Source organism: Phalangium opilio, unplaced genomic scaffold, assembly GCF_054372755.1.
Source record: "Phalangium opilio isolate 3A_F unplaced genomic scaffold, DU_Popi_V2 ptg000039l_1, whole genome shotgun sequence".
Lineage (NCBI taxonomy): Eukaryota > Metazoa > Arthropoda > Arachnida > Opiliones > Phalangiidae > Phalangium > Phalangium opilio.
In genome coordinates, this window is record NW_028324162.1 from 2,273,408 (window position 1) to 2,296,190 (window position 22,783).

At 38.4% G+C, this 22,783-nt stretch overlaps 1 protein-coding gene and 1 long non-coding RNA gene across 4 annotated transcripts in view; both read left to right on the top strand.

Moving 5' to 3' along the window:
- LOC149681241 (uncharacterized) overlaps positions 1 to 2,803 on the top strand; it is a 39,374-nt gene extending 36,571 nt beyond the window's left edge. The window contains exon 4 of the mRNA XM_089834489.1: positions 2,747 to 2,803. Within this exon, the coding sequence (XP_089690615.1) occupies positions 2,747 to 2,803 (57 nt within the window). The remainder of the gene's footprint in view (positions 1 to 2,746) is intronic.
- A 2,508-nt stretch (positions 2,804 to 5,311) lies between these two features.
- LOC149681242 (uncharacterized) lies at positions 5,312 to 6,633 on the top strand. 3 transcript variants are annotated; one of them, XR_016365545.1, is made up of 4 exons: positions 5,375 to 5,394; positions 5,468 to 5,490; positions 5,562 to 5,742; positions 5,813 to 6,633. It is a non-coding gene; the product is annotated as an uncharacterized LOC149681242 (long non-coding RNA). The 3 variants fall into 3 exon arrangements; XR_016365543.1 differs by having other exon boundaries at positions 5,312 to 5,394; positions 5,468 to 5,742; XR_016365544.1 differs by having other exon boundaries at positions 5,338 to 5,490.
- The last annotated feature ends 16,150 nt before the right edge of the window (positions 6,634 to 22,783 follow it).

The window sequence follows — 22,783 nt, forward strand, 5'->3', positions numbered from 1 at the left end:
ATCGAACCCGAAAGACCATTCAGCCCGTCTATAGGTTAAAGGAAACCATTGTACTAAATATTTGTGAAATCGGTTGAAACGCGCGTACTTAATTGCATAGAGAATATTTTTTACATTTCTGGGCGCCATTTTTTAAGATGGTGGCGGATTGGAAAAATCTTTCTTAGTACGCGCCTACTACTTATGAGTAACGTTCCTGCAAATTTTCAGCCCTTTAGGGCAAGCGGTTTGGGCTGGGCGTTGATTATCAGTCAGTCAGTCAGGACTTTGATTTATATAGATATAGATGTGACCTACTAAAGGATCGTGTTTATGATTTTTTTTAAAAGTACAGACCCCGACAAAAGTTTCTGGACATTTTCATTTGGCTGCCATTTAATTTCTATTTGCACTAGAGCAATAAAATAGGACTTTCTAGATAGATCTGCTTCACGAAATTATTTTGCACAGAAATATTGCACAGTTGCATAATTTGGGTGATAGTAATACCGGAAATGGTAAAGACCCCCGATAATGACATGACGAAATAATGCACCAAATGGGTCGACAATGGGGTCATTGCACGCGTCTTGCCACACAGAATCCAAAACTATTTTCATATTGAAAATCGGTTTAGAAAGTCAAAAGTTATGACCCAAAACGCGACGTCCAAAATGATGAAAAATAAGCCTAACGATTATTTTGTTGTATCAGAATCAACTAAACTCTGTAGTAAAGGAAAAGCGGAGATAAACAAGATGGTCAAACCCTACTAAATGTAATTTCACCCTGAAATTCAGAAATATTAAAAGCGATGACTTAACCACGTGACCAGCAAACCCTCAATAATTGGTTCGTGCCAACGGAAAAGAAAAACGCGCCTCGGGAAAATTCGCAAAAATAGAAATAGCACCCACAACGCAAAATCGCGAAATTCGCCAAAAAAAGAGGAAAGGTTTTTCCTTTTCCGCAAAATAATGCGAAAAACGCATAAAATTCGCCCAGTGAAAACCGGGTGTTACGAAATAAGGGAAGAGACTAACATGGGAATGAATGTTCAGGGCGGTTTGGAAATTGAGAAATGTTTGAATTACAATTAGAGTTTGCATAAATGGTATTCAGTGAATTAAATATAATACACGAGTTTTGTGATAGGTTAAAAGTGAGAGGATTTTCGAGAAGAAAACGTTTCCAGAATTTTGCATGATGGTATTTGGCGCCTGGGAAAATAAATGTTTGATCGATACTATTTGGGTGGCTTTTCGTTTTATTATTAACACATTTAATTTTCTAAGAAGGAATGGAGAACAGGGTTATTTTGGCGCACGTCATAGTCACGACCCCCCCTTCCCCGCGACGGGGGGGGATGAAAGAAGAGGCGAGTCTTATTTTCCTTATAGCGAGTTAGCAACTAAGGCCCATGGGTATTTTTTGCCGTCTCCGTCAGCAGCGTTGGCAAACCATAGTTTAAGTGAGCCATTAAGATAATTTAAACGTTTCATTATGTGTTGAAGGGAGGGGCTCTATACAGGACTTACGAGGTTACCTCCCCCTTTTCGGAGAATTCTTCAGTCAAGGCTACAGAGGCACGTTTACTCACTCTCCATGTCAGCCACTAACAAAGGCACGCCCGGCTGTCACTCGCTATGGCAGCGCCCTAGAGGAAGCTTCTCGTAAATCACGTATACTGGGCTAGGAGTTGGACTTAAGTTTAATTATACATTTGAAACGTCTAGAGAATAAATGTTTCGAATGCGGAGCAACGTGTATTGAAGGTTGTGAACTCTTAAGGAATAGATGTTAGAATGGACTTTAATAGACCAATTCGGAAATTACACACAGATAAAATAACACGCAGGGGCGAGGCTGCCATCGGGGTAAACTGCTTCACGCCAAGAAGCAGGGCTATATTGGGTCCCGTGCTCACGCCATGCAGGAGGCTATTGCCAACTCGCACTGCCTCTAGCGGAGCTTCTTAGAATCACGAGTTTACCCCGATGGCGGGCTTACCCCTTGAGTGTTGGCTTATGCTAAGGAAATTTCAAATTGGTCTATAATAATGTTTGATCGAATTCCAGTGACATAATATCCGAAATAGATGAAAATCGAAAATGAAGAATATAGAAAAAGTGTTACAAATTATGGGGAATGGTTACAAGGGCCCTTCATTTAATACTACGCGTATGTTTATCAATCTCAGGGATTCTAGATGTAAGAGGGATCAGAAACGAGTGGCTCCGGCAGCGGTGTGCCATGCGCAGTTGAGCCGTGTTTCACCAGCTTTGGATTTCTTTTCAATTTGTCCTTGAAAGGGACCACTAGCCTTCGCCTCTACTAGTTAAAAGACCCCTCTGCCCGAGTCAGATGTTTAACTTAGGTTATATGTCCGCTTCCGATACCTCTTACATGTAGAATCCCTGATGTAATTCAAATTATTGAAGTATGTTTACGGTTAAGACTACAATTATTCTTATGACAGAAATATATTTATGTGCTTAAGTTTTCTATACTTTCGAGCTTTATCGGTTTAGTGTTGAATTTGCTTAAATCCTGCACATTTGAAAATTAACAACTACCTCTTTAAACTTTCGTTGCCTTTTTTGCAATGATACCTAAGATTGAATTTTGGAACGTAATATTTGACAAAAATAAAAAGCCCTACGTAATAGTAGAACGGTTGGTATTCGTGAAATTTACAGAAAATGTCTCTTTCGTATTGTGTTTTCAAGAAGGTAGGTTATTATGTTTTTTAACATTGTAACCGTAGGGTATACCAAGAATCGGACCAAATAATCGTAGTACTACTTTACAACTGCAACCTTAATGGTTTGTTTCAAATAGTATTTGAATTTATATATGTGAATTTTAGACAGATTGTGGCGCAGAAATGTGTAAAAACACACAGAAGTAAATCTAATGAAGTTAATATTTACGGTGAAACAATTCAAGATGAATTAAGCATTGTGTATAATCTCCCAAAGTATTTTCCTAAACGTTATCGGAGAGCATATAAAGTTGTAATTTTATTATATGCCTACTTAGGACAATTGTTGTTTTCCCCCAAAGAAAGAAGTAAAGATCATGTGTCAACTCAAAGTTCATAATTTAAGGATCTAGTTTCATTTTATTGGAAATAGTTTTAACATAAATCGAAAATGTGTGGCCGCTGTATTTTCTAAGTATGATGACAGCATTCGAACCAAAACAAAATAATGTTACTTAGCATTGGACATTATAGAAACATAGCTGCATATATTTTATAAATCGGGGTTATTTAACTTGGCATACTTGGAATAAAGAAAAAACAAAAAAATAAATGGGCTTATTGCACAAAACGACGTTTCAATAACGCGACCAATATCCTTGGTTTTCGTAGACCTCTCGAATCCTATTAGGCATCGAGTTGTGGTAGGACTGGAATAACTCCACGTTTAATTTTATATCTCGCCAAGCATTTTGCACAGCTTCCAGTAATTGTTCTGCATTTCTAACGTTGACATGGTCAACGTTTCGGACCATTTCCGCCCAGAGATTTTCTATCGGGTTCATGTCGCACCCTTTTGAAGGCCAGTTCATAACCTTTACGATACATTAACAGAAATAATGTAATGCTATCGTTAATTAAGCTGTGATAGAACATTTAACATCGGTGATAAGACACTTACCCTAAAACCGTGAGTCGCACTAAGCCTCTCCAGCGCTTCTGTGGCCAATCTTGCCGTATGTATTGGAGCGCGGTCGTGCATGAAGGTAAAGTTTCCGTCGGGAAACCTTTCCAATATGCTGGGCAAAGCGTCGTTTTCCAAGAGTTGGACATATCGTTGGGCATTGTTTCGTCCTTCGATATGAACCAAACATCCGGAATTCACCGCCGATAGCCAACCCCAAACGTTTACGGAAAATCGACCACTGCGTTGAACCTCGGTGATGTAGGGCTCTCTGTAGCGCATGCCAACAGGTCTTCTAACCCATATCTTTAAAACGTCAAACATACTTGATTAATGGTGAGCGAGTGTAAAGTAATAAATACTCTAACGATAGGCTTTGTTACTCTATGTCTATCTCCTCATTCAACACACTTCCGAACTAATTAAAATTACCTGGCCATTATGTCCAACGACGAAACTCTTCTCATCCGTAAAGACCACGGTTTCCCACTGCTCCAGTGTCCAATTTAAATGCTCTTGAGCAAATTCGAACCTCGCTTGTCGGTTTGCCGCAGTCAACTTATCTTTTTAAAAAGCGACCCTTCCGTGCAGCCCTTGGCTTGCCAAGGCTCTTCCCACAGTTCTTACACTGGCTTGCAGCTCCAGTTTAGCTCTAACGAGCCTCGCGGTTAAAAAAGGTTGTGCCCTACTCGTCCGACCTATCAGACGGAGGTCTCTGTCCGTTAGGGCCCTTGGTCGTCCGGCTCTCTCCCTATCAGCTCCACCGTTAAATTCATTATTTCTTTGACGATCAATCCATGTAGCCACTGTGGTCGGTGAAACATTTAATTGCCGCGCTATTGCTCTATTGCAAAGACCTTGCTCATGAAGCCGAACTATTTCCAGTCGAATAAAAATTCTGTCAGCCATGTTACTAATTAAACTAATATGACGATACCTTGGTAAAAACATTAGGTTAAGGTTTCTTTTATACTGTAAATTTCAATAGAAAAAATGCTTTTTTTAATTGCAAATAGGACAACAAGGTGTTCTAACTGATAGGGACGTTTTTTACCTGAGAATTACAGCTTCAAATTGGTGTAAGGACACAAAGAACTTTGGCGAGTCATTGCTTTTATATAATTAAGTGTTATTTTTATTCTTAAAAGGTTTTTCAAGTGCTACTATTATTCTTTTTTATTGGGCACGTTTCCGCATATATTTAAATATTTAATATTATCGGGAGAAATGGGTTGGGGAGAACAGGGAATAGGGGAAACTGTTTTGGGTGAATTGCGGAAGAATCAAATTAAATATATGCGGAAACGCGCCCAATAAAAAAGAATAATAGTAGCACTTGAAAAAGGCCAAAATAATTTTATTATGAAAATTTGATGTTTTCAGTGATAAATTAATCTCATTGGTGATAACTGATTAACTGGTACCTGAAAGCATTAGTCACTAACTAGCAATATTAGGTCCCTTATGCTTACGCTCCTCTATATTTATGTTTGTGCTTAGTGGAGATTTTTAAAATGCAACAGTTTCTTAACAATCTTAATTAAAATGAAGACTGAAGGAACAGATATTAATAAAAAATGTCTTCGTGGACAAAGACTTGAAAAAGTAAATGATAAGAAAACAAAATGGAATAACCGAAGTAATAGATATTAAACTTTGTGCAAACTACGCACAAGGGTTCGTTCCCTGGTTTCTCGACTGGTGCCATCAGGCAACGGTTACCGCTACGAAGATACGTTTTTTACTGGTAAAATAAATGATAGATTCAATCACACTATCACTAAACCCTGTCACCAAATCAACCAATATTTTTAATTCAGGTCCTTCCAATCATTTGTACTAGGTAACAATTGAATTATTAATTATTTTGCGCTCATTCTAACGTTACCTAAGAAAACAATAAAGAATGGCCAGATTACCAACGATAAACGCTACAGAGAATATATCTGGTGCATGCGGTCAACGGTAACCACTGCGCAGATCATTTTGTTTGTTTAAATTAGTGGTAAAATAAATGATAGATTAAATCACACGATCACTAAACCCTGCTGACAAACCAGTTTTTTATCCCGGCTCTTGCAATCATTTTTATTAGGTAACAGTTACGTTTTTAATTACTATTTATAACCGCTATAATTTAGAATAAAGGTTTTTGTTTAAATTAGATACATTTTTGATGTGTAAAGTAGATTAATTCAAACTACGCAGAAGGGTTCATTCCCTGGTTTCTAGACAAGGGTTACCGCTACGAAGATACGTTTTTTGCTGGCAAAATAAATGATAGATTCAATCACACTATCACTAATTCCTGTCATCAAATCAATATTTTTAATTCAGCCTCTTCCAAGCGCGAAATTACAAATTAAAGGGATGTACAGTGTGTTAATTAATATAAATTTTGGATAAATATGTAACACACTATCATTAGTAATTTCTGAAGAGAGGAAAAACGGTTGAAATTAATTTTTTTAAATTAAAAAAGCAAATTTGGCTCGGAAAAAACCCAGCGCCAGAAGCCTGTCTTATAAAATTTTCACAAGATGATTCGTTCAAGAATGTCTAGAATTAAGTCGCATAGAAGTAATAAATATTTCACCTAAGTCAGCTGACTTGGCCAGGCAGGGCATAGCCCACTCGATCCATGCTCACGGACGCTACTCTGCATCTTGCGTAGTGTTACGCGTGATCTAGTGGGCTATGGGCAGGGTAAACAAATACGGGGCTGCCAGGCTGTCTCTTACACAATAATGATACAGGGCAAATGACCAGTTTAAAAATAAAACCACGGAACCACTAAGAAAATGCAAGGGTAACCAGAGTCCAGACATTAACTCAAAAAGTTTAATTGTCCAATTCCTAAGTTTAGTAGACGACGTGGTCAAATATTATTATATAGCACGAGCAGCTTGCGTCCATGAGCGCGGATCGAGTGGGCTATGCTTGCAGGAAGAATCTTTGTCTCAGTTACACCAAAGAGAATATAGGGGAGGAGTTGAAGATCCCCTGCTTCACAAGGCTAAATAGGGACTTGGCAATTCGGGCTTAACTCCGCCCCCAGCGCCATTATGGTATGTTTTTTTAACAGAATGAAAGCTATATAAGCCCCTCCTCCTGGTATGTGTTTAAGCACTAGTGGAAGGTAGCCTGACGTTGCATGACGTAGTACTGCCAAGTACCTATTACATTGTTGCCCCTAAATTATACTAGTGGTACGAGGGAGTTTCCGGCTCAGTCGCGCCATCTACGATACCGTTAAATGTCTCAAACGGAAATGCCTCGGTACTGCGAATTGAAGATGCGCGGTAGAAAAGAGCAACAAGATTTTCCCCTCTTTCCACTCCTCCCCTATATTCTCTTTGGTTACAGCTTGTATTGGAAACCCCCATACCTATAGCGTTGCCTGTGTACCCCCACCTACGGCACCCTAGTCCTCCCAGCATCCTCAGCGGTTAGGTAACGTCGTACACTCGTACTGGATGAAATTGTAAAGGGCGCCCCCTCTATCTTAAAATTAGAAGCTAGCTCTCATACAAATAAAATGGCGCTACGCGGCAGCACTTAGCAATCGCCTACCGAAGGGTAGGGGCGTGCGCGAGGTACATTGGGAGAGATGCGGTGCCGTAGGTCGCCCATCATCATTTGCAATCCATCTCAATTCCCTTATCCCTGGTTACACTGCTACAACGAAAACCAAATACCAGCAACATAAGTCCAAGCCAGTCATCTGAAAGACTCAAAACGATGACTCTGATTCTTCTCAATTTGAAATATCAGTAGAAATGTTTCTAGATAATCCTCAGAGTTATTTTAAATATTTTAATGCTCAAAGCCAGGGGTTAAGGAAAGGCCAAAATAAATTTAGTATGGAAATTTGATGTTTTCAGTGATAAATTAATCTCATTGGTGATAACTGATTAACTGGTACCTGAAAGCATTAGTAACTAACTAGCAATATTAGGTCCCTTATGCTTACGCTCCCCTATATTTATGTTTGTGCTTAGTGCAGATTTTAAAAATGCCACAGTTTCTTAACAATCTTAATTAAAATGAAGACTGAAGGAACAGATATTAATAAAAAATGTCTTCGTGGACAAAGACTTGAAAAAGTAAATGATAAGAAAACAATATGGAATGACCGAAGTAACAGATCATAGCCGACTTGTATTAATAAAGGCCTATAGGTGATCCTCGGTTTTTTTTCTGATATTGGCAATGGCCGTCGTGATCTGCCGCCGCTAGATGTCGCCCTTAGGGGGAAAATTTTGTGGCGGGAACTTCAAAACGAATGAAAATGCCAATAGGACAAAGCTTACTTTTTGTCTTGAGGTTGGGTTTTTTTTTGAAATAAAGTAAGGCAGTTTGTTTTAGAAGTAATACATTTACTTGATAACAATATATTTGTCTTTATCTCATTTAAAGTGCGTTTAGTAAAGTATGTTTCCCACTTTTCTATCACAGTACAATGTAATACTTTCAAAATAAGTGTTTTGATTAGTACCTAACATATGAAATTTTTTGAATCACATTACAACTTTGCATATTTTCGGGGGATCATTAGGGTTTGACAAGCTTATCTAACATAATATCACATAAATGAATATATACAGTAGGATTGAAAAAGTTTAGTAACTTATTGCGTTATTGCATACTTTAAAATACCTAAAGTATTTTGGCGAGGTAGAAACATTAAGGGTTCTTTAACAAAGTCAGATACGAATCCTACGATGATTTATAATTTGTAATTTAATATAGTTTTGATTTGTAATTATAATTTTTTATTTGAGGTTCATGTAATTTGGCCAACCCTGTGAATATGTCTATATTTACCAAAACATTACTGGGGTATTTTAGGGCAAGGATGATGGGGGTGGATACGAAATCTGAGGGAAATACGCACCTTAACTGCGGAAAAAATTGGGTCTGGTGGGACGCTGAATATGGGGGAGGAATAGGTACGCTGAAAATGGGGGAAGAATAGGTACGGTGAAAATAGGGGAGGAATAGGTACGCTGAAAATGGAGGAGGAATAGGTACGCTGAAAATGGGGGAGGAATAGGTACGCTGAAAATGGGGGAGGAATAGGTACGCTGAAAATGGGGGAGGAATAGGTACGCTGAAAATGGGGGAGGAATAGGTACTCTGAAAATGGGGGAGGAATAGGTACGCTGAAAATGGGGGAGGAATAGGTACGCTGAAAATGGGGGAGGAATAGGTACGCTGAAAATGGGGAGGAATAGGTACGCTGAAAATGGGGGAGGAATAGGTACGCTGAAAATGGGGAAGGAATAGGTATATATTAATTTATGTGATATTATGTTAGATAATCTTGTCAAACCCCTAATGATCAACTATGCCAAAGATATGTGACGTTGAAGAAACAGTCAAAACGTACAAATAAAAACCCTTACCCCGAAAATATGAAAATTCGTAATGTGATTTAAAAAATTTCATATGTTAGGTACTTATCAAAACACTAATTTTGAAAATATTACATTGTACTGTGATAGGAAAGTAGAAAACATACTTTACTAAACGCACTTTAAATGAGATAAAGACAAATATATTGTTATCAAGTAAATGTATTACTTCTAAAAAAAACTGCCTTACTTTATTCCAAAAAAAAACCCAACCTCAAGACAAAAAGTAAGCTTTCTCCTATTGGCATTTTCATTCGTTTTGAAGTTCCCGCCACAAAATTTTCCCCCTAAGAACGACATCTAGCGGTCGCTAAAAAATCGGTATGCCGCCCCATGGTTATCTTCCTACCTATAGGCCTTTATTAATACAAGTCGGCTATGAACAGATATTAAACTTTTTCTTTAAAGACATGATTATAAAACATCAATTATTTTAAAAAAAATACTTATCTTCGTTTTTTTCACCAAAATTACATTTGCCCAAAAATTTTGTATCATTAAATTTTCCATTCTTTTCAAAATGGTTCGTGTCAAAGATTTACTATTTAACAGAAACATGCGACATCGTTTATATTTACAGCTAGATTTCCAGTGTAGACCATGATAGAAACAGTTCCTCGTTAGTGATATTTAAAAGGATTGCAGCTTTTAATTTGAACTACAATACGTTTTAATTCTGGAAACTAAGCCCAATAGTGAAATAAATACGCAGCCCACCATTTGTCGGTGTCCATTTACGTGTTTCGTGTTATAAGTTTGCTCTACAATGTGTTCCTCATAGCGAGTTGAAGTCATACCAAACTAATTCAATCACAACTTTTAAAACAGTTCTCACGCACTCAATAATATACCAAAGGTTTTTTGTAAATAATGTCTTTTATCCAGATTTTAATGATTCATTTATAAAACATTTTAAATCATCGACCCCAAAAAATGGGACCCAAATTGAATCGTGGTCGTATAAATGCAGGCGCAAAACCAAAGCACCCTAAAGCGACGTTTAAAATGTCAATCATGATGAAAGATAAAATTTCTTCCTTCGGTTGAATTTAGTCGTTTTAAACAACGTTTCGCCTTATAGTTCGAAAAGAGAAACCTTTAAAAATAACCCATATCCATACTCGGATATTTATTCTAATCCTTTTCATTCGAAAACTGTTAATACCACAAAGAATATATAGAATGAATAATCTGTCTTTCGAAAACAATGCAAATGTAATTTTGGTGAAAAAAACGAAGATAAGTATTTTTTTTTTAAATAATTGATGTTTTATAATCATGTCTTTAAAGAAAAAGTTTAATATCTGTTACTTCGGTCATTCCATTTTGTTTTCTTATCATTTACTTTTTCAAGTCTTTGTCCACGAAGACATTTTTTATTAATCCAAAAAGTTGAGTTTATTTGATTTGTTCTTTTAGATTGGGAAAAATAAGGATTTTTTTCTTCCCGAGTAACATATTAAATACTTTTTTTTAGTTATTTATGGAGTTCTCCCGAATATTTATGGAGTTTTCCCGAATAGCGAAAGTGGAAATAGAGAAAACTTTAAGACTGTCATTGAAGCAGCTTTGTCTAAAGATTTGGCGCAATGCACCAGCTAATGTGAAAGACCTTAAAAACGCCTTAATTTCACAAATAAATGAAGAAATGGATGAAGTAGAAAAAAACGTAAAGAGTTAGCAGCATCCTTCGTGTTACTTCCTAGTTTGGTGAAGGAGCATCACGGCCACATTTTTTCAACAAAAACAGCTCAGAAACCAAAATACCCAAGGAACCGGTAATTTTAGGGGGGTTATAAATGGCAAAAAGTTTTACATTGATTCAGAAATGTTTCTCAAAACAGATGATTTTATAATCGCTGTATGTATTTGGTTTTGCTCCTTCTTTGTTTTTAACACCGCGTATCCCGATATTACTGCAAAAACCTTAACTTTAGATGAATCTCTGTTATTAGGGCTTAGCCACACTGTCCATTGCATATTTGTAACTAATGCAATTTCTTCTTTAAATGGCACTAAATTGGAGCCCAATAAATTGAGAAAAAATTGTGAAGAAAAGTAACTCCTTTTCTTATAAAGGAATAAATTTTGCATTTCTTAAATAGTATTTGAAACGTCTAGTAACTATTGAAAATATTAATTATTACAGTTCGTTGCTTTGTTTGCATGCAGGAATATTGTATGAGGAAAACCCGAAGTGTTTGTAACGTGGGTTTGTTAAGCGACATCTAGGCGTAGTTGGTTCACTTATAAAAGAGTATTATCACACAGAAAAGAGTGCAATTACTGGTCCTAAAAAAAGGTGTAATTATTGAACGTAAAAGAGTGCAATTACAGAAGTCAAAAGTGTGTAATAAGTGATTCAAAAAGGGTGTAATCAATGAAGCGAAAGGGTGTAATGAGTGAAGCGAAAGGGTGTAAAGAGTTAACCGAAAGGGTGTAGAGAGTGAAGTGAAAGGGTGCAAAGAGTGAAGCGATAGGGAGCAATGAGTGAAGCGAAAGGGTGTAAAGAGTGAAGCGAAAGGGTGCAAAGAGTGAAGCGATAGGGAGCAATGAGTGAAGCGAAAGGGTGTAAAGAGTGAAGCGAAAGGGTGTAAAGAGTGAACCGAAAGGGTGTAAAGAGTGAAGCGAAAGGGTGTAAAGAGTGAAGCGAAAGGGTGTAAAGAGTGAAGCGAAAGGGTGTAAAGAGTGAACCGAAAGGGTGTAAATAGTGAACCGAAGTGGTGTAAATAGTGAACCAAAAAAGTGGTAATAATGAACCGTAAAAGGTGTTAAAAATGAACCCAAAAGGTGAGGTATTTGTGTCGAACAAAAGTGTAGTTTTTGTTCACGTAAGAACTTACTAAGCGTGTGTTTTAAGCGTAAATATGAACTTGTTTAAATTCCACTTGGTAAAGTAACGTGTATTTGTTAATTCTAGGTGACGCTACACTTTAAAAATTATGGTACCTAAATAGCGTTGTAGTTTTGTAAAATTTATTATGCACTTATTTGTACACCATGACCGGGTGTTGAAATGGTATGAAAATAGTGCGATATATTATTAACACCATTAGCTAAAATAAACGGTTTAAAAAAGGATTCAATAAACATCATTCGATAAAAGGTGCTCAATGCATTAAAATAGCACCGTCAATTATATCATAAAATAATGTGAAAATGGAGTTAATTTTTTAAAAACCATTTGTTTATATAAAAGATGTATAAAAGCCTCCATTCGTTAAAAGGTACGCAAATGATACCTAAATTAAAAAAATAACACCTTTGAGCACCACAATAAAAGGTTTTAAACTTATTTGAAAGTGAAGCTGAATTTTAAATACCACGAAATAAAAGATGTTAAGAAGAAACACTATTTATTAAAGAAATTTAAATAGTGCATCAAACAGAAATGGAGTGAAATAGGACTTGAAATAGGGCAAATAGGGGTTTGAATTGGTGTATATAAAGGCTCGAAATGTGGACTTGAAGTGGGGTAAATAGGGGTTTGAATTGGTGTATATAAAGGCTCAAAAGTTGGGTAAATGTGGACTAGAAGTGGGGTAAACATTGATTTGAAATGGATAAATGGGGGCTTGAAATATGGTAATTAGGGCTTTGAAATGGTGAAAACAGGAACTTTCAAAGGAGTAAATAGAGGTTTGAAACGGTGGTAAATAGGGGCTTGAAATGAGGTAAATAATGACTAGAAATGAGATAAATAGGACCTTAAAAAGGTGTAAATATGGGTTTTTTTACAAATCAAAATTCTTGGTAATTATAGAAATATCAAATATTTAACACCTATTCCCTCAATTTGGTTGAGTAATTTGACATACTTGGTGCAAAATTTCCTACATTTAACGCGATTAAACTTAGAAGTGATATTAGAAGTTTGGCAGATTGTCTTAAAAAGCACTATAAATGTTGCATAAAAGCTTAATTTTGCAATAATATTTGTAAATAGCGTGAATTGAATATCAGGGCTGGCAAAAATCAGGAAAATTTCTGGAAAAGATCACTGGTATGGTTTTTTCTGGTTTAAACAGGATTTTATTGGGTTTTTTTTATAAAAGAAGAAAATTATTCTCTTGTGCATAGATTTGGCACAATTCTTTAACTTTTATTGCGACAGTTCTCTTCTACTAGGCCGTCTGATTGAGAATAATTTTGAATGCATATATCTTAAAATATAATCGAATGTACTACATAATCCCCTGGCAAATGCAACAAAATCCCCCGGAAAATGTCCCCTTCAGAGTAAAAAAGACATATTCCTCTGGAATATGCGACAAAATCCAGACCCCAATGCACGGAATAAAATCGATATGAAGGTTTATAAGGAAAGAAAACATCAAAACATGTTTTATAATAGAATAATAAGCACTCCCATTTTCATCAATAAAACCAAATTATTACAGATGCTACAATTTGCTAGGATTTTACTAATCCAATCAAATTAAGTTTCTGACTAAACTACACCACGGATTGTTCCAAAATTATAGTGAACAAGTTGGGAAACCAAAATAATCCTCTCCGAGTCGAGAGGAGGGCTAACAATTTCAGTAAAAAAATTACTCTTTAAACAGAGGTCAATCAGCCAATGAGAAAAACCGGAAATAAATATTACATATTTGGTGACATATTGCCAAGTGCATTTGTAAACCTTAAAGTGTCAAATCTTTTACTACATAACCACAATAATTCCTTTAAAGGACATCTATCTCTTAATTATGTATTTAACATTCGGCTCACTCTAAACCGTTAAGACCTCCAAAAAGGACACGAAAGAAGGCCAATTTGGTATCTTAATTCATAGAACAAATCGTAACAACACTTATTTAATTAAAGATAAAGTATTAACAACCATGTTGTTTAGTGGAGTCTAAATTTACGTTAACACTATATAACGTGGAATTTGGGGTGGCGTAGCGGTTAGCGCTTTCGCCTCGCAGCAGGAGGATCCCGGGTTCGATCCCGGATTGTGACACCGGGTGAAAATCGTGGAACAAATCCTTCTGCGTAGAGTTTGCAAGTTCTCTCCCCAATTGTTAAAAGGAATTTTCCTCCGCGGTCTAACCCGGTTTCTCCTTTCCATCAAAACTTGCAGAGGTTAACGGTAATAGTTAGTATAGGGCGCTGTGAGTTAGCTGTGGCATAGGGGCTAGCCACCACCCTCCTATGCATTGTAAAAGGATCCACCTGTAAATAAGCCACACGCGTAGTGTGGAAATCCCTTCATAGACAAAAGCTTAGATTATTATTATATAAATGTAGTAAAGCTGAATTAAAAAGTAATTAATTTGAAATATTAATATCAAAAGATGTTCCTGGAATATTGAGATGAGACAGAGCTTTATAGCTACACAACTACTAAAAGAATCGTAATGCCGAAAATTATTTAAAATATTTTCATTTAGAATTCTGCATCATCTACATCCAAACTTTTCGGTGGATCTTGCAACTTTTCAATTGCTTGGAGGAACGCGTCATCCACAGCGCTTATCTTTCTCTTCCTAGGAATTTTCATGCTTTCAGACTTGTTAGTGTTTTTACTTTGCTGGTTTTGTGTCTCAATTATATCTGCAAAGCTAGCGGACGCACCCTCGTCCAAATCTTGGTAGATATCGTCTTAAAGAATATATAGATTAATTAATAGTCCAGACATAATAGTTAAAAGTCATATAAACAACCCATTACCAGTATATTTGAGTATATTATCCTCCTCAATAACAGTTGTGTCAAGTTTGTCTGATGAGGATTTTCCGTAGAATGCTGCTCTATCTTTTGATTTCGTGGATAAGTTTGTAGCTGTTCTATAAATTGTTTTAAGAACTTTAAACTATTTTATTTTATATTCCAAAACCGTTTTCACTAAAAGGTTTTTTCTCGGGGTTGGCAGATTTTTGGTGATGTAAAAAACTACTGAGAAAATTTGGCATTTCGGTTTGAATCAGTACTTGACTAAAATAATTTAAAGTGCCTCAGATAGGAGGAATTTTCTCTAGCCTTTTAGTGAAAACTATCTATCAAAATGTGTTTACTAACGGCCTGTGCTTTATAAAGGGTTTGAGAAACATCATTTTCTTCTCAAAATTATCATATATTTCAGTAGGATCTGCACCACTACCACTTGGCTTTTTCTTGAAAGCCCGAACTGCTTTATCTCGAAGTTGAAGCCAACGTTTCTCACAATCTGAAGCTGCAATTCAAATCAGACTAAATTAGTCCTTTAAGAAATCGAAAGTTTAGGGTCTTTAGGTTGGTTTTGAGTCTAACTTACGAGATGTTCCATTTGCAATTGATTTTGCTACCTTAATCCAATATCTTTGTTTCAATGGTTTATTTTTGTACTTAGGATGGTTTGAGTCAAACAAAATAGGATTTTTTTCACTTCTTCAAGAAGAGCTTCCTCAAAAAGTTCATTTTGATCCTCTATTGTGTTGTATAACTGGCATTGCGCCTCCAACGTTATATCTCTAATTGTAAATTGAACTGAACTGTATTGAACCCAGTCTTGTATTATATAAACGGATCGTCGGCTCTATGCCGATGAGTTGTTATCTCGGACGCGTGCTAATATGCATCAAATTAAACTGACGTTTTAGTAACTTTAAATGTGTTCTTATTAAGTAGTTGATTAAGAAACACAACATGGTGTCAGAAGTTGCTTCGCTTTTTCGCCCGTTCCCTCGTTTATAGTGAGTCGCGTTGTGTTTTTTTTTCCTCGTGCCGAGGCTTACGGTTTACGTCGCGTTTCGCGCGTTTCCCGCTACAGTTTGGTTTCTCTCGCGTGCTTTCCGTCCCCATTATGGCGTCAACAGCGTTTCATGTGTCTACCCCTGAGCCGTTCAACTTTTCCTGTCCCAGTGATTGGCCTAAATAGCTGCGCCGTTTTGAACGTTTTTGCCTTGCATCAGGCCTCAATACTAAGGGAGAAGAAGAACAAGTTAATGCGTTGATCTACCTTATGGGAGAACAAGCCGAGGACATTTTTAATTCTTTTGGCCTCACACCTGCGCACCAAAAAGAGTTTAAGACTGTAAGCGACAAATTCACTAGTCATTTCATCATCCGGCGAAATACCATCTACGATCGAGCAAAATTCAACTCTCGTGCCCAACGAGAAGCAGAAAGTGCCGACGACTTCATTACGCAGTTATATGCCTTGGCCGAGCATTGTCAGTACGGAACCCTGAGGGACGAATTAATCCGGGACCGTATAGTCGTTGGAATTCGAGATAAAGCATTGTCTGAACGCCTTCAAGATGATCCTGCCCTCACTTTGGAGCAAGCCATCCAACGCGTACGCAGCATGGAAGACAGACAACGTGAACAAAGGGATTTGAACAGCTTCAACAGCCTCAATACACTTCCACACGTCGACAGCATCGGAACTTCCAACTACAGGCCTCAAAGGCCTACACGTTTTAACGGAAGACGTCCTGCGTCAGACCTTCAGTATAAGAAACCTTCTCAAGAGTTCCGCTCTAAAAGTACCAATCGCTGCCCTCGTTGCGGAGCCATTCCCGACCATCCACGGGAGAAATGCCCAGCCAAAAATGTACGATGCTTCGAATGTGAGAAAATGGGCCACTACGCACAAGTTTGCCAGAGGCGCAACATAAACCAAGTTGAGAGAATGGAAGAAGCAGATGTCACCCACATTCAGACAGCAGATTGTATGTCCAACGATTTCTTTATCGGATCTATCGCCGATCCGATCCTTCAGGAGACTCAGACCACATCAAGACAACATAGATGGATGATCACTGTCCATATCAACGACCTTCCAGTCAGATTTAAAATCGACACGGGAGCAGATGTCAATGTCATCCCCACCGTCCTATATCATTCTAAATTCAAGAACATCAAGTTACTGGATTCCAAGAAACGCCTCTATGGACCTGGTAAAACTCTCCTAAGAACCGCCGGAAAGATACGAGTGTCCTTCCGTTATGGGTGTACCATCATCCAGGATGACCTTTACGTCGTGCATGATTTGCAAGTCCCGCTCCTCGGTCTCAGGGCTAGCGAGGACCTTTCATTGATCACCATGGTTGGAGACATTGAAACTTCAATTAACACACCATTGGATCCAATAAAGGAGTTCCCAAACCTCTTCAATGGATTGGGCAAAATGAAGACTCCGTACAAGATATCGCTCGTACCAGAGGCCAGGCCTTTCTCACTCACAACACCTCGCAGAGTTCCAATCCCATTGATGGACGCGGTGAAACGCGAGCTAGATCATATGGTTCAGAAAGGTGTGATATCCAAAATTGACAAACCAACTGATTGGTGTGCTCCCATGGTCGTCGTCAAGAAGAAAGAAGAGACATTACTGGCCAAAATGACTGAGGATACAATTACCAAACGCCCGAACCTGAGGATATGCGTTGATTTAAAATAATAATAATCTAGGCTTTGTCTAAGAAGGGATGTCCACACTAAGCCTACCCACCTGAACAAATTCATCAGACGAGAACGGTTCCAACTGCCTTCCGTCGATCATCTACTCGGACAGTTAGCCGGTGCGAAAATATTTTCTAAGCTCGACGCCAATAGCGGTTATTGGCAGGTCCCACTGGAGGAGGAGTCCGCCTTATTAACAACGTTCATCACGCCATTCGGACGGTTCTATTTTAATCGGTTACCATTTGGACTAAGCTCCGCTTCGGAACATTTCCAAAGGCAGATCTGCATTGCCCTGGAAGGCCTCAGAGGGAACGTAAATTTACAAGACGACATACTAGTGTATGGGAGTACACAGGCCGAACATGACGAAAATCTACGAAGAATCTTGTGCCAACTCGATAAAGCTGGTATAACCCTTAATCCGGCCAAATGCGAATTCTCGGTCTCCAAAGTCAAATTTGTTGGGCATATAATCGACACCAACGGCATACACCCCGATGAGGACAAGATTAAGGCTATTATCCACATCAAAACACCACAGGATGTAACAGATCTAAGGAGATTTCTGGGTATGACTAATTACTTGAGCAAGTTTATCCCATCAATGGCAGAGATAGCACGGCCGTTGACGTCTCTACTGAGCACAAAAACCACATGGACCTGGGACGTACCTCAACAGCAAGCGTTTGAAGACATCAAACGAATTCTGTCCCGACATCCCGTTTTGGCAACATATGACCCAAAAAGGAAGACCATCGTTTCCGCCGACGCCTCGTCCTATGGCCTTGGAGCAGTTTTACAGCAAGTACAGGACGATGGACAACTAAGGGTTATAGCCTACGCCTCTAAGACCATGACCCCAACTGAACAACGCTATGCTCAAATCGAGAAAGAGGCCTTGGCGATAACCTGGGCCTGTGCCAGATTCGAAGATTTTATCGTGGGCATTAAGATTCATATTGAAACGGACCACAAGCCGCTCGTTCCTATTATGCAAACTAAATCCTTAGAGGATTTGTCTCCACGGCTCCAACGCATGCGAATCCGTTTAATGCGATATAACTACGAGATATATTACACTCCTGGAAGGGACCTCATTATCGCAGATACATTATCGCGGGGACCAATAAGGGGCGACGAGGGCGGTGACCTGGAAGATGAAATAGAAGCTCACATACAATTAATAACATCGCATGTACCCATCTCGGACGAACGGCTGAGGGACCTCCGAATAGCGCAAAACGAAGACCAGACTTGCAAGACATTAGCGCACTACATAGAACATGGGTGGCCAAAATCCCGTTCGCATGTCCATGACCTCGATAAATACTTTCCCCACCGTCATGATATTTCAATTCACCGAGGCTTGCTACTAAAAGGGTCCCGCCTCATTATTCCATCGTTGCTACGTCAAGACATCCTGGCTAAAATCCACGAAGGACACCAAGGCATCACAAAAAGCAGAGCCAGGGCAAGCACGACGGTATGGTGGCCCGGCCTATCAAAGGACGTAGAAGATAAGGTCAAGCAATGCGCAACATGTACGAGAGAATCCGCCAACCGACATGAACCTTTATGTCCATCAGATTTTCCGGATCGACCTTGGAAAATTCTGGCCACAGATCTTTTCTATTTACATGGAACTTGGTACTTGCTGGTTACTGACATGTATTCCCGTTTCTTCGAGATACGGAAATTGACGAACTTGAGCACCGCCGCCATCATAAATCACATGAAGTCCATTTTCGCAACTCACGGTATCCCGGAAGTCGTTAGAAGCGATAATGGCCCGCAATTTAGCAAGACGCCGACATCAGAATTTCGTCGGTTTGCTGAAGAATATGGATTCACCCACATAACTTCAAGCCCCTGCTATCCTCAGAGTAACGGCTTTGTCGAAGCGGCTGTCAAAGTCGTTAAACAAACACTAAAGAAGAGCGAAGATCCTCATTTAGCTCTGCTCTCGTATCGATCGACACCCCTGGCTAATGGATTTAGTCCCGCCGAACTCCTAATGGGCCGCAAGCTACGATCCACGCTGCCCATATTAGATACGGAACTTCGCCCCAGAATCCCATCTAGTAAGATAGTACGTCAACGTGAAGATCAACGTCGCATCAACCAGAAAAAGGACTACGATCAACGACACAAGACAAGGGACCTCAAACCCCTAAACAAAGGAGACAGCATATGGGTAACTGACGTCAGGCAGCAAGGTGTCATCCAGAGTAAAGCCCCGGAACCCAGATCCTACATCGTCAGGACTCCGAATGGGGAACTACGAAGAAATCGGTTTCATTTACTACCGATACAACCAACGACATTACCGAAAAACCAAGTTCTCAGTTACCCCAGGTTCAGCCCGACAACGCATGCCAATGTGCTCACGCCAATGAGTACTAAAGATACGGAAAATCCTACCTCAATCGCAGAGGAACGGGATTCTCACGATACCCGATCGATGCATCTACAAGAAACGGAAGATGTACGACTGCCGCAGTTGCAAGAGCCGGAAGACCTACCACAAATACGACCACCGCAGTTGCAAGAGCCGGAAGACCTACCACAAATACGACCACCGCAGTTGCAAGAGCCGGAAGACCTACCACAAATACGACCACCGCAGTTGCAAGAGCCGGAAGACCTACCACAAATACGACCACCGCAGTTGCAAGAGCCGGAAGACCTACCACAAATACGACCACCGCAGTTGCAAGAGCCGGAAGACCTACCACAAATACGACCACCGCAGTTGCAAGAGCCGGAAGACGTACAACCACAGAAACTCCCGATACCCGGGCCTGTAACTAAACCACGACGACGTACGACGGCTGGTCCTGTGACGCAACAACAACAACTGCTTATTCCCAAGACGAGGAGTGGCCGAGTTATAAAACAAATTGATAGACTGAATTTATAAATTGTATAACAAAAAAATAAATAACTGTGAAATGTATATTTTAAAAATTTGTAGGAAGGATGTTGTATAACTGGCATTGCGCCTCCAACGTTATATCTCTAATTGTAAATTGAACTGAACTGTATTGAACCCAGTCTTGTATTATATAAACGGATCGTCGGCTCTATGCCGATGAGTTGTTATCTCGGACGCGTGCTAATATGCATCAAATTAATCTGACGTTTTAGTAACTTTAAATGTGTTCTTATTAAGTAGTTAATTAAGAAACACAACATATTGATCCACTTAGGCCTTGGCTACTCACACTTTCTTGACTCTCGACAGTATTTTGGGCATTATTTTCCGGTTTTTCCAATAATTTTACTACCGATTTCACTGGTTTTTTTGTCTTTGCCATTTTTACCAACAAATTTTTGAATTCTTAAATGTTTCTAACCGATAAAAAATTTGACAAAAAAATCGCCGTTCTGGTTAGTGGCGAAAGCTTTTCAAATATTTGGAATAACAGTAACGTTGAGAGCGCCCTCCTCTTTCGGAGAGAAAACGTTAAATTCCTACGTAGTTAGTGGGCGCTCTCTTTCGACGAGTTTACGAAACTGGAACGGTTACGATACGATTACGTAAGGTCTAGTGGACCACTAGCTTTAGGGATCTTATCTTCGTACTCGCTTTACATTAACTTTGATACGCTTATGGTGTTTGATTCAGATGCAAATGCAATCTTCATTACTCGTTCTATATAAACTCTCACTTGTGTCACTTCAAAGAAAGAAGTTTATCTTAAATAATTAAATAAATATAACTGATATTAATTATTTTATTCGTCAGTATTTTACATTAACTATAGATAAATCGATTTAAGAAACTTTATTCCTAAAATAATTTTAAACATAGCTATTGTTAACGTTTCACTTCGAGCGAACACCTATTTCAGAACTTTTATAAATTTAGGGTATATATGGCGATTGATTCACGTTAAGGAATAAAGAAATGCGTAATTCCGTGAACCTTTGGTGGAAGCCCATTATGTTAAAGTAATAGTAATCCTGTATTTAGAGGATCTCGAACTTTTAAGCCCAGAAGAGCTTATTTTTGGAATCATTCAAGATATCCCTATTTTTGAAAAGAAAAATACTCGAGCCGAACGTAAAACTAACGCAGAAATGATGGGTTATCTTAAATATCACCGCAAATTGTTAAAAAGCAGTTCCCTGAGGTCGAATCAGACAATGACCTCAATCCTTACGCGATTATCGCGGCTATTGTAGCGATATCAGAATATAAGCAGAATATTAAAACTGCTTACGCACTCAAAGTCTTCCTGTTATCTAAATAACCTATTGGAATGTTTCTATTACTTGGCGTGCATTTATTATTTCGCCACGTTGAAACACAAAGTCGGGAAAGGGTAAGATTACAATTTTTACGTCTGGGGTAAATTCAACCGGAAATGAAATTCTCCATCGATTTTAGCATTCATTATAGGCTGTATTATGCCTGATTCGTGGTTTGAAACCCAGAAAGATATGCAAATTGCTAGACGGAGTAATGTTGGACAGCAATGCATTGATAAATACGTGTATTTTAACTTGTTGTCTTAGGACTAGGGGTATTGAAGTGAAAGAACAGGGGTGTAAAACTGCCTTCCATCTTGCTTTTTGGCGCCTGCGCTTTAGTATCTTTGTATCTTGAGAGTGCGCGGAGACTGATGGCTTGTACGTGCCGATCCCGAGGGTTGGTAACTTTGGCGAGCCCCTTTTTTACGTTCAAAAGGTCTATTATCCCCCATCCAATCAAATCAATGTATATGTAAAAAGGCTAAGTGGGTGTAGTTATACATGGGGCAAAGCTATAAATCTTGAAAGATAACATGGTAATCTGTTCACATTTATGCCATTGTCTGACGCATCGATACCCTTAGTTACAGAGTCTGAAAATTACCACATAAATATATTAAGAATTTCAATGCATTAAAGATGGGAGAACGCGTCTAATCAGTCAACAGATCCGTATCATAAACCACGAGCTAGCTCTAAATCAAATCGTTAAAATTGTTGCTTATGCCGGAATCGGTAAAACATCGACTTTAGTTGAATACAATAAAAACGTCCGAATTAATTTATTTTAATGATGATTTATAGATAGTAGGGTTAATAAATGCTGCAGTTTTTGCATTGGGAATTGTAGATGCATACAAATCCCGCGTAAAAGAATCCAGACAAACATTGAATTCCTTCTCAATTAAAAAAATTAATGGATAATTATTAATTAATTTTCTTGTGATTATTTAATATTATTATTGTTTTTAATCATTTATAATAATAAATAACAATAAATAACAAATATTGCTACAAAAAATTAATGTTTTTAAATTAAAATTAAAATTGTAATTTATACAATGA